The sequence below is a fragment of the Bubalus kerabau genome, chromosome 1 (assembly GCF_029407905.1).
Source record: "Bubalus kerabau isolate K-KA32 ecotype Philippines breed swamp buffalo chromosome 1, PCC_UOA_SB_1v2, whole genome shotgun sequence".
NCBI classification, from domain to species: Eukaryota; Metazoa; Chordata; class Mammalia; order Artiodactyla; family Bovidae; genus Bubalus; species Bubalus kerabau.
In genome coordinates this window covers 152445903-152458415 of record NC_073624.1, presented here as the reverse complement: position 1 = coordinate 152458415, position 12513 = coordinate 152445903, and the positions used below count along the sequence as shown (strand labels likewise).

The 12513-nt window shown below is 40.0% G+C and overlaps 2 protein-coding genes across 4 annotated transcripts in view; one reads left to right on the top strand and one right to left on the bottom strand.

The window, feature by feature from the left end:
* Positions 1-2905: 2905 nt before the first annotated feature.
* On the top strand, positions 2906-11766 carry DNAJC9 (DnaJ heat shock protein family (Hsp40) member C9). Its single transcript, XM_055535811.1, has 5 exons — positions 2906-3212; positions 3382-3522; positions 4141-4395; positions 6571-6657; positions 7064-11766. Exons 1-5 carry the CDS (start codon positions 2913-2915, stop codon positions 7181-7183), a joined length of 903 nt encoding a protein of 300 aa, XP_055391786.1. The 5' UTR covers positions 2906-2912; the 3' UTR covers positions 7184-11766.
* FAM149B1 (family with sequence similarity 149 member B1) overlaps positions 8366-12513 on the bottom strand; it is a 50030-nt gene continuing 45882 nt past the window's right edge. For all 3 annotated transcript variants that reach the window (XM_055535632.1, XM_055535642.1, XM_055535651.1), the window contains 2 exons: positions 10764-10842; positions 8366-9650 (listed from right to left, as the gene is read on the bottom strand). In XM_055535632.1, the coding sequence (XP_055391607.1) occupies positions 9577-9650; positions 10764-10842 (153 nt within the window). In that variant the 3' untranslated portion in view covers positions 8366-9576. The remainder of the gene's footprint in view (positions 9651-10763; positions 10843-12513) is intronic.

Genomic DNA, 12513 nt, shown 5'->3' with positions numbered 1-12513 from the left:
AGAAACTCGGTCAAGGCCACATAGTTTTAGTATTGGGCGGAACAGAGTCAGACCCCAATGTTCCTGCCTGGAGAGCCCTTTCCAACATGTTATGTCTGTAGTGGGGGTAGTGAGTAAAGATAAAGGGCTTTTCAAAAGTCCACTTTAAAAGTCAATGACAAAATTAGGTTGAGGAATCATGGTTTGTTAAATGACTGGTTGTGTCCCCCTAAAGCCTGTTATCTGTTCCACCATAACTGCAGCAGGGTTAGATGGCTTTAGTCGTCACACTGAATAATATAAATTTCATAATCTGGTATAAAACTAAAATATGGGAGATTTATAGAGGAGATTCTAAAGCCCTATTGTTGTACCAACCTATTCTCAGTTTTATATTCTAATTGCCAGCCACCTCAAACTCAGGTCATCAAGGCTCTCTGAGTTGTCACTGGATGGCCTCCACTTGCTTTGGGGAGGATTTAAAGGCAGGACAGGCAGAAAGCAACTGACTTTATGGGAGTTTGATCTTGAAGGTAGGAAAAAGAAATGCTTTGAAAACCCATTTCAAAGTTTAAAGGAGAACAGCCTACGCTGGAGAGTTTGAGGTCTTTGGAGAAACCTTAACTGGTAGAGTAGAAGAGAATGTTGGAGAAGGCAATGGCACCCCACTCCAGTACTCTTGCCTGGGAAGTCCCATGGATGGAGGAGCCTGATAGGCTGCAGTCCATGGGGTCGCAAAGAGTTGGACGTGACTGAGCGACTTCACTTTTACTTTTCACTTTCATGCATCGGAGAAGGAAATGGCAACCTACTCCAGTGTTCTTGCCTGGAGAATCCCAGGGACGGGGGAGCCCCGTGGGCTGCCGTCTATGGGATCGCACAGAGTCGGACACGACTGAAGTGACTTAGCAGCAGCAGCAGAGGAGAATGTAATTCTGGAAAGTATTGACCAATGAAGGGAACTGATGTGAAATAGGTATTATTTTGAGCTGTTGAATTTCTGCCAATATGCATATTCACTTTGTACCCTGGTCTGTCTTTTATTTAAGACACACATATGGAAACTTCTGTGTAAGCTCATCCTCTCCCTGATTTCCAAAGTTTCCTCTAGTCCTACTCTTGCTTTGGATTTCCAGGCCCAGATTTTTCACCAATTCTTGGATGATTGCATCTGTCTGTCTTGCCACCATCTCAAATCCAGCAAGCTCAAACCCACATCTGCACTTTAGAAAGCCTTTGTTTCTAAAGCTTATATTTTTATCAAGATGGGGGTTTGGATCATGTTATCTCCACCAAAGTGGAAGGTGATTCAGGAACTGGAAGGTGAATGGAAATGATTCTGTAATAAATGTCAAATCTAGAAGTTCTATCAATTAGAGAATTTTTAGAAGACTGGTATTTTGTGCTTTTTGTTTAATGTAGGTTTTTAAAATTGCAGGGCTCAAGGGAAAGTCCCTGCCTAGCAGTTCCAACTTGTTGTTCAGTCACTCAGTCGTGTCCAACTCTTCACGACCTCATGGACTGTAGCATGCCTATTCTTCACTATCTCCCGGAGTTTGCTCAAACTCATGTCTATTGAGTCAATGATGCCATCCAACCATCTCATCCTGTTGTCCCCTTCTCTTCATGCCCTCCGTCTTTCTCAGCATTGGGGTCTTTTCCAATTAGTCGGCTCTTCACATCAGGTGGTCAAATTATTGGTGCTTCAGCATCAGTCCTTCCAATGAATTTTCAGGGTTAATTTCCTTTAGGATTGACTGGTTTGATCACTGTGCTGTCCAAGGGACTCTCGAGTCTTCTCCAGCACTACAGTTTGAAAGTATCAATTCTTCAGCACTTAGCTTTTTTAATACTGTCTAGGTTTGTCATAACTTTTCTTCCAAGGAGCAAGCGTCTTCTAGTTGTATGGCTACAGTCACCATCTGCAGTGATTTTGGAGCCAAAGAAAAAGTAAGTCACTGTTTCTATCTTTTCCCTATTTGCCATGAAGTGATGAGACTGAATGTCCTATCTTGGTTTTTTGAACGTTGAGTTTTAAGCCAGCTTTCTCACTCTCTTTCACCCTCATCAAGAGACTCTTTAGTTCTTCACTTTCTGCTATTAGGGTGTTGTTATCTACATATCTGAGGTTTTCGATATTTCTCCCTGCAATCCTGATTCCAGCTTGTGATACATCCAGCCCAGCATTTCGCATGATTTATTCTGCATATAAGTTAAATAAGAAGGGTGACAATTTACAGTCTTGACTGACTCCTTTCCCAATTTGGAACCAGCCCATTGTTCCACGTCTGGTTCTAACTATTGCTTCTTGTAGTAGTGTAGTTAATCGCTCAGTTGTGTCTGACTCTGCCACCCCATGGACTGTAACAGCCTGCCAGGCCCCTCTGTTCAGTCCATGGAATTCTCCAGGCAGGAATACAGGAGTTGGGTTGCCATTCCTGTCTCCAGTGGATCTTCCCCACTGGGGGATCGAACCCAGGTCTCCTCCATTGCAGGCCGATTCACCGTCTGAGCTACAGGGAAGCCCATACAGGTTTCTCAGGAGGCAGGTAAGGTTGTCTGGTATTCCCATCTCTTTTAAGAATTTTCCACAATCTGTTGTGATTACCAAATTTAAACCACATGAGATTGCCAAATGCTAATGTTTCGCTGTTTTTTACTGGAAAAAAAGGCAAAAAGAAACCAGCGCTAGGTTCAACCTAATATGAACGTTTACACTGTTGCATAAACTGATCTGGGACATTGGGGAAAAGGTAGGGATGAGATTTTCAGAGTAAGGGGAGGACGTCCGGGGCTGAGAGAACTTGTGTAAGGAGATTCCGGTGATAGGAGACTCACTGCCTCAATCCTGGCAGTCCCCAGCTTGGCCACACCCCCATTTCTCAACGGCCGTAAAGTGCGGCGTCGTGGCCCCGCCTCTTCCGGCGCCTCTTATGACGCTAGCGCCTCGGGCTTTTTGCGCGGGAAAAGGTAGGCGCTCTAGATCTCTATTCTGTGTAGCTGGGTCAGGTGTTTTCGCTGAACCCGCCGCCCCCTTCGCACCGCTGCCGGCCATGGGGCTTCTGGAACTGTGCGAAGAACTATTCGGCACCGCCGACCTTTACCAAGTATTGGGCGTGCGGCGCGAGGCCTCAGACAGCGAGGTCCGACGCGGCTATCACAAGGTGTCCCTGCAGGTGCACCCGGATCGGGTGGGCGAGGGCGACAAAGAAGACGCCACCCGCCGCTTCCAGGTGCGCTAGACTATCCACGGCCGTCCGGGTTTCCCTCCGTCTTATGACCGCCCGGCCTCTCCCGGGGTGGAGTGAGCCGAGCCTGGCCTGGCGTTTTCTAATCTTTATTTCTCGCGGCGCGGTTTCAGTGAGAGGCGGAAGGGTGATTTTAGTGTACTCTTTCCCGCAGATCCTTGGAAAGGTCTACTCCGTTCTGAGTGATAAAGAACAGAGAACATTATACGATGAACAGGGAACAGTGGACGAGGATTCTGATGTGCTCAGCCAAGACCGGGACTGGGAGGCCTATTGGAGATTACTCTTTAAAAAGGTAAAGAACTCTGGAGATTTTCTTGTGACCGTTCCCATTTCTCATTCAATAAACCTTTAAGACCTTGTGTTTTGTGTTGTTAAGAATGAGGATTTTTTATTTGGTCTCTAAATATTAATAAACTCACAGACAACACAGACATGCCTTAGGAGAGACCCACTTCTTGGAAGGGCAGATTTATCTAACCGTTCTGTTGAACCATGTATATATGTGTGTTATAACACATGCACGTACATTCATAGATACACACACTTACTGAAATGGGCCTTTAACTGTTGGTGTAGAGTGTAGTGAAAGGGGGACATTAAATTTTTTTATAATATGTGCTTTATTTTACAAAGCCAGGTGTAAGCCCCAAGTATTTTTCTGGATCTCACCTTTGGAAACTTCACTTAAATTTTTCTGGTGTGTAGCTTAGCAATTCTAAAGATTGGACTAGGGAGAACCCTAGAAAATCTTTAGCATAGAAAATTTGCTTCCTTGCAACAATTTGAATTCAAGCAGCTGTTGTATTTGGGGAGAAATATTTTGACACCTGAGTTAACTTTTTTCTTGTATTCCGATTATTTAAAATTAACTTTGAATCAAAGTTACAGCATGTGTCTCTCATTTGTTCAGATATCTCTGGAAGACATTCAGGCTTTTGAGAAGACATACAAAGGTTCTGAAGAAGAGCTGACTGATATTAAACAGGCCTATCTGGACTTTAAGGGTGACATGGATCAGATTATGGAGTCTTTGCTGTGTGTGCAATACACAGAAGAACCCAGGATAAGGCACATTATTCAACAAGCCATTGATGCTGGAGAGGTCCCATCCTATAATGCCTTTGTCAAAGAATCGAAGCAGAAGATGAATGCAAGGAAAAGGAGGGTAAGATTTTGAATGCCATTTACTACTTCCCAAAAGAATTTGAGGATATATATATAACAATGAAAATATATATAAGACTGCTGAAATAAAGATAAGGCTTAACTTCTTTTCTAGTTGCCATCTAACTTAATGAGCTCACTAAGAGAAACTTTTTCCCTACTCTGTTGTGCTCAAAAGGATTTTACTGCATGGATTAGATAATCAGTATCATTTGAAAGTAGCACTGAAATATTCTTCATATGGGCCAATTCTTTTAACCTTGCTGACGCATTCTAAGGCAATAAAGTAACAGAATCCAGATACCTAGGCTCCACATTCTCACTTGGTTAAGGGCTGAGAAGGTGACAGAGACTGTAGGACTATGTCTTATTAATTCAAATTCCTGTATTCTTGCCCAGTTTGATGGCAACCCATTCCAGTACTCTTACCTGGAAAATCCCATGGAGGAGCCTGGTAGGCTCGTCCGTGGGGTTGCAAAGAGTCAGAGATGACTGAGTGACTTAACTCACTTCGATTCTTGAGTTGGACCCAGAATATACATTCAAAAAACAAAAAAACATGGGGAGATGGGGTGAGTGAAAAAAAGCAACAACAACCAAAAACCAGTTTATTTTGATAATGATAGATTTCCAAACACCGTTTGAGGTACACTTTTGTAGAGTATCAAGGATTGTGGTTTGTGTGTCCTTTTCACCCATATTAAACTGGGGGGTTGGTAAGGGGAAGGACGATGGCAAGGGAAAGGAGCTTAAGGACATCTGGGGTTCAGGAAGGAGCAGATTCAAGGTAACAAATACCTGTGCCTCTGGTCTTTAGGGGAAGACCGGACTGGTATTAAAGTCACTCTTGCCTCAGCCTGGCTTTCATAATGGGAACTCTAGGGAGAGCAGATAGTGTAAGACTGTAGCTTTTTGGTGGGTACTTTATTTGTATGGCTGAATTGGAGGTGGAGTTAGGTCTGTGGCTTTTATGTAAAAAGATGCAGGAGAAACCTGACAAGCGTGTTGAGAGAAGTGGAATGTGTATCAAGATCATCACTTTGGCTTATAGGCTACATCTGTCTAGATTTCAAGCTGACAGTTTAGGTTGGCAACTTTTTTTAGGTGAAACTGAGCACAGCTGTGTTCAGTAACAGCCTATTAGCTTGAGAAACTTCCCTAGAGTTTGGGGGGTGGAGTGGGGAATGGAATAGTTTTGACAAAGACTTCTGCAAACTTAGAGGAAAAAATAGTATTAAAAAAAATAAATTGATTTCAAGGACTGAAGTAGGCAGAGGAAACTCTTTATTAGAGTAACAAGGTCCTAACATATCATCATTCTCAGTATTAATAGTATTCATTGCTATTTAGAAAATTCTCTGGGGACTGGGGCCTCTCATAGTCTTAGGTATTGCCCTGGAGAATGAACTTACTAACCTTTCCCAAGGTATTCTTGTAGTAGTTTGGAATCAGTGCCTTAGTAAAATTTGGCAAGAGGAGGTGGCTTTGAAATCTGGTAAAGAAACGTTAAAACGGAATTTGTTAGAGTTTGTCCTAACTACTTAGGGGAAATTTTAAACCAGGGTTGCACTTTTGGCTACCACAAGTCACATGTAGTAAATTTGGTTTCCAGAGGAGGAATCTGAGGTGCCTGTGTTCTGGCAACATTTGAGGGCATCCTTGGTTAAGTGACCTTTCTTAGCTCTTCTAGCATTTTGTTTTCCTTACTGTCCCCCTATGGTTTATGGAACCAAATGATCTGCTGCTGCTGCTGCTGCTGAGTCGCCTCAGTTGTGTCCGACTCTGTGCGACCCCATAGAGGGCAGCCCACTAGGCTCCTCCATCCCTGGGATTCTCCAGCCAAGAATACTGGAGTGGGTTGCCATTTCCTTCTCCAGTGCAAGAAAGTGAAAAGTCCAAGTGAAGTCGCTCAGTCGTGCCTGACTCTTAGTGACCCCATGGACTGCAGCCTACCAGGTTCCTCCATCCATGGGGTTTTCCAGGCGAGAGTACTGGAGTGGGGTGCCATTGCCTTCTCCGACTAATTGGAAAAAGAGGATCTACTGCTTGATTTTATCCTTTTAATTTATATAATCCTCAAATTGAAATGGTCTTAACAGATTTGCTTTTGGGAAAGAGGGTGTATTTTTAGTATTTGCTAGGTTGGCATTGTATCTCACATGAGTTTCTGTTTTAGGCTCAGGAAGAGGCTAAAGAAGCAGAAATGAGCCGGAAGGAGTTGGGGCTTGATGAAGGAGTGGATAACTTGAAAGCAGCCATTCAGGTAAACCGTCAGGTTGTCTGTGAAGCTTACCGCCATTTCTTCCAATTTCTGCTTCTTACTGCTAATATTTCTTTGGAGTTTATATAGTGTTGTAGGCATTTTGTTTTCATCTTTTAAGACATTCAGGTACCATACAGTCATCCTTTTAAAATGTACAATTCAGTGGTATAATTCAGTGGTTTTTTAGTATATTATTGATCAGGTTTTACAATCATCAGTGGTTTTTTAGTATATTATTGATGAGGTTTTACAATCATCAGCACTAATTCCAGAACATCTTCATCACTCTAAACACTAGCAGTCACTCCCTATTCTCCCTTTCCACCAGCCCCTGGCAACTGCTAAATACTTTATTTCTGTGGACAGTCTTGAGTTTTGAAAGCTTGTGTTTTAACTTCTTAAACAGAGCAGACAAAAGGATCGGCAAAAGGAAATGGACAATTTTCTGGATCAGATGGAAGCAAAGTACTGCAAACCTTCCAAACGAGGAGGGAAAAAAACGACTCTCAAGAAAGAAAAGAAATAATGGAATATTCTCTTCAAAAGTCCATAGGTGTTAACTGATGCCTTTGTAGGCAAGGTACAGTCAAGATTTGAAGACAGAAGTCAACTCAACTCTTGAGAAAAGTTGTCTTTCAAGCCTAAATTATTTGGATCAACTATCTAAACCAAGTAGACTCTCTCAGCCTGGTCTTAGTATATCCTAGAAATATGCTGACGTTCTGTGAGGTCCTCCTCTGAAGGCATTTGGTGGTGATCACCGAGGGAGCGGGAGGGGGAATGCTTCCTGAGAGCACTCTTCTGTGTGTCTTTTGTATGAGGAACTATCTAGAATGCAGATCTGTCCCTACCACTTTTAGCAGTTGTTATTTTGCCATGTAGGAGTGAGCTTCAGGGTATGCAGTGGCATGTGTTTTTTAGGACATGTGCTCTACCTAGCCTTCGACACTTGCTGGGCATCTGTTTTCCAAATACTTGCCAGTTTGCTTTCAGTCTTAATGTTCTTGCATAGGTCCTCTCTTTTTTTTTTTTCCTCCTCAACCAAGTTTGGCACTCTTTGCTTGAGGTGTATAGGAGAAACAGGTGTTCAGATTACTTCAAGCACTTTTGTAAGAATTGTACAAGATTAAATAATCAAGTGAAAGATGACTGTTAAGTTCCCAGGGCTTTTTAAGTGATCCCAATATGATCATTTAAAAGATTAAATATACGAATGGTGCCTAGGATAAAGAAGAGAGAAGAAAAGTAGTTCTAGCCAGCATTGTAGCAGATAGCCTGGTTTAAGTTCCATAAAGAGATGCTGTAATCCTCTGTAACTGCTGAATGTCCTTAGAGTCAGGTTACTGAGCTTGTCAGAACTTGTTTCCTCATCTATAAAAGGGTGAGGCTAAATGACTTGTTAACTCTGACCTTGAAAGGCAAGCTGTCTTGATCCAGTGGTTTGTTATCATGTACTTATGGTATTGATTTGTGAGAATAGTACAGAGATTTTCATTTATATTTAGTAGAATTGGTATGAGTTCATTAGAATATATGAAAATTTTTTAGAGACTTCAACTTAAAATCTCTGATTTGTAAGCTAATATATTCAATACCATATGCATAAAACAAGCCTCCTGTTACTGAGATTCATGTACATAATTTATCTGAGGTAAGCATAAGACATGTTTTCAGTTTGTGATTACAAATAGGTTAAAAAATACTCTTAATTGTATTAAAAATACAGTTTAATGCAGGATGTCTGCTGTATGTCTTCATATGATAGTATTAGAACACTTTGAAACAATAAAATTATCCCAATTGATGATCATTTGAATTTATCAACTCTGAAGATTAATAGAAGATCTAAAACCAATATGATCATCAGAATTAAAATTCAACGAAATTAAATAAGTTTAAGCCATAGTTAAAACCATTGCTGCATTCATGAGTGCACTCGGGAAAGGTCCATGTGAAAATCAGAAGAATGTCAAATCAGAAAATCAGAAGAATGTCAAAGTTCTCTTCTTTTTCTCTAGTATATGTTTATACTAGACAGAACAGCAGGGTTTCAGGAATTTTAAGAAGTTGTGTCTTGCTGGCTCACTAACAGAAAGACTCTATAAATTTTTAAATTGCTTTTCTTAGACCTGCAGGAGAAAATCTAGCAAGGCAGGTGTGATATTTGGGGCGGCGGGGGTTGTGGGGGGGGCTAGGAAATGACCACTAAAGTACTTTGAGAAGAAAACAAGTGTAACCTGATGTCAGGCAGCTGTTGTAAGGCTGAATTGTCCTACCTGGGGAAAAAAAAAATTTCATTATTTATTACATGGATTACTTTATACCAGTGCTCAACATTTATGTTTTTAGTTATTCATCCCTGCCATATATATCTGCCTATGGATTTGGACATCTAAGAGAAAACTTTAGGAATCACATCTGTTTGATGTAATTTTTTAAGGAACTGTCTCCTAAAAATGACTTAAAAGTGAGTACACCTCTCCAGAAATTAACACAAGTAATAATGTTAAAATAAACACAAGTAATTAAGCCAATAATAATGTTATCAAATGATTTGCTACATTTTGTGTACATGTAGTCTGATAAAATGCTGTAGTAATTGAACTGATCATTGTTAACAGACACCATGAGCAGTGATTTGGAGGAAATTATTCATTTGTTACATCTTTGGCTACAAACTTTACTGTCCAGTGAAGTGATTAACTTATGCTGAACAGAAGACAGTAATTGGAGATAGAAACAGTACCCATGTAGTCTTTGGCTGATACTGTTCTCAGTCTGTTGTACCAAAATAATTCACAAAGATGGTTTCAGGTTGTCTCTTGTATACAAGGTCTGCATCATGAGATGACTGAACATTGATTTGTGAAATCTTCCCATGTGTTGCCTGCAGCCCGAAGCAAGTTCTCCTCATTCGTGCTATGGTCCCTGCCTGGTTCTAGAGATTGGTCCACTTCTGTTTTGAGATTTTGTAGATCCATGTAACTGAGGACCTGAGAGACAAAGATGACATCATAGAGTAACATGAATAGACATTCTAGATTTGATCGTCTTGAGCTCCTATGTACAGACTTTTTTTGCTCCAATTATTAGACTCTAAATTTGGAGACTGTGGCTTGTACTAAAGCAATAAAAATCGCGTTTGCATATTTTATCATGTAAAAACAAACAAAATCTATGTAAGATGTGATGTAGTAACCTAATTTTAGAAAATAAGCACTAATTGAAAAGGAATAAAATGTGTTTCACTTAGCTAAACATTATACTAGTTATGCTTGACCATCAGCATGGCCAGATGTAATAACTGTAGCTCAGAGGCAGTAGTGCTTCCCTGAGGACTGATCCAAGAACAGAATCTGCTGACGGCATTCAAAGACTACCAAAAGTTGCTACTAGGAACCTGAACTAAGAGAATTCACTTGAACTACAGAGACAATTTCAGGCAGATTACTTTTTAACATACTTGCTGATTAATCTGATTATTAACAGGAAACATTTCAACTGCCTGGTAATTCTAAATTTCACCTATAACATAAGGAAGAAATGACCTTGATGGTGAGAAGACCATTATAGGAAGAATTAAGACGTTCTTAAATTTTCTCCTATCGCTCCTATGAAAATAGAAACTATAGAATATAACTTAGAAGACAAAAAGTTAATGGGATAGAATCAGACTCCTCATGTCTTGACATTGTGAATTTCTTTTCTTATCTTGGCCTAGCAGTTTAACTGATTAGAGCAGTTTAATCCATAGCAATATAGGTTTTTGCCTACATAATAAAATCCATGCAGTGTTTGAATGTTATGAAAATGATTTATTTGGCTTAATTTGTTTATATATTAAAAAAAAAAAGTATTGTTTACTCTGCCAGAATGGCAAGAGGAAAATTTATATATGAGAAAACAGATCTGGAACTTCTTGGCGTTGAGCAGTTAGAGTTCTCTTTTCTTTTTATTACTATATCCTATATTCCAAAATGAATTTGAGATGATTTACAAAGATGTAGGAAAGCAAAATATAAAATCTGGAGGAAGAAAAAATAATAAGCATGGGAAAAAAGCAAGATCTTAACAAGACTGTAGTAAAATAAGAGCCATGACCCCACCTGTCCCTGCAGATCCCCTACCAGGTCGGGCCTGGTGAGGATACTCAGCAGCACACGCACGACGATACTGCGTATCTGGCTGAAAAAGAGAGAAGATGAGTCACTGCTTACAGTGTGACTTCTTCCAGAGGATAATGTGTTAGTTGTTTTACAAGGGAAAGTCGGACAGCAATGTAATTGGCATCATCTGTCAGTCTGAGGGACAGTTGGCTGAATATACACTTAACATTCCAAGTTAAAAATCCCAAGCCAGCAGCCCACAGAATGATTGTTAACTTGTAAAAATTGCAAGTTCTGCAACTTTATTAATATGCCTTTAAGAAAATCTTAGCATTTATAAATAATCCATATGGTTTAATATTTCTAAGTACTCATAATTGGCTCTCAAGGGAATTTGAATCCGATTTCCATTGCCTGCTCACTGTTTAAAACAACAGAACAGAACGACCTCCATGCTTAAAATGTGACTCTCAAAATGGAACTCAAACATTTCAAAATTGCTTTAAGGGATTTAAAGATTTTAAGATACAACTAAAATATCCACATGCAGATACTAAAGAAAGAGCTATCAATGCCATTTTGCTGGTACTTCTAGAATAAAAAACATCCCCTCAGTTTCTTGTCAGCATTGGAATAAGAGATTTGAGGGGTTTTTTTTTTTTTACTCTCCTGATGAAGTCCCATGTTTTCTATCAGTGGTCAGCAAACTTTTTTTTTTTTTTAATAGAGGACCAGATAGTAAACATTTCAGGTTTTGTGGAACATACTGTCACTGGAACTAGGAAAGCAGCCACAAAAAGTACAAAATTGAATGAATGTGGTGGCTCTGTTCTAAGAAAACTTTATTTACAAAAACAGGCAGTTAAGCTGAACACCTCATGAACATAGAGGCAAGAAAAGATTCTTCCCTAGAGCCTGCAGTGGGAACGTAGCTCTGCTGATACCTTGATTTTGGACTTAACAGACTCGAACTGAGAGAATAAATTTATATTGTTTTAAGCCACCCAGTTTGTGGTAATTCGTTATGGCAGCCCTAGGAAGCTAGTACAATGTCCCATTCATTTATTCTCACCACTCTTCTAATGGGGGAAAAAGATCATATGGTGCTTTAGGCTGATACAGTTTAAGGATTATGAGTTGAGATAAGTGGGTTACAAACACCACTGTCTTGAAAACTGGTTTAGGATGTGGGTGCTTGGTTCTTGGGCCATAAGTGTGCCCTCAGTCACTCTGGGCTTTCCAAGCCCTCTTGTACAAAGCAAATGCCATGGGGCTGAGCTGCTGGCTTGTAGTTTGGGGCAAGGTCAGTGCATGACCTCTAGTCTCCCAGTCAGGTTGTTTCTGATGTTTAAAAGTAAAAAGGCTAGTAAATGTACATTTAGTGGTAACAGTGTTAGCATTTCAAACACCAGTTAACAAAAACTATGAAAGTCTTGCCCATCCACCAGCCCACAACATAATCTCTTACCACTTTGTGTTTAATTCCCTCAGAGCAATGTTAAAAGAATGAAGGTAATGCTAATCTGATATGCACTGGGGTTTAACGTTTTTTTGCTTATTCTCAGAAATATCTAAATTTTAAATTGCTTAGAATTTGCTATTTATGTATAAGGCTTTTTACTTTATTTTTACAAGTTAAAATAATGAGTGGCAGAGAGCAGTTAGAGTTTCAACAAATATACTTAAAACGTAAAACACTATTTTTATTAGAACCTCAGCTTTTACTCTTAGAGTTGATTAAGTCACCATA

What these genes read in the sequence shown, in the direction of transcription:
- DNAJC9 (XM_055535811.1), top strand. Translation starts at nt 2,913, where the DNA reads ATGACGCTAGCGCCTCGGGCTTTTTGCGCGGGAAAAGGTAGGCGCTCT. An exon ending in ACGCCACCCGCCGCTTCCAG is followed by an intron (nt 3,213 to 3,381) that starts GTGCGCTAGACT and finishes TCTTTCCCGCAG; the next exon opens with ATCCTTGGAAAGGTCTACTC. An exon ending in ACTTGAAAGCAGCCATTCAG is followed by an intron (nt 6,658 to 7,063) that starts GTAAACCGTCAG and finishes CTTCTTAAACAG; the next exon opens with AGCAGACAAAAGGATCGGCA.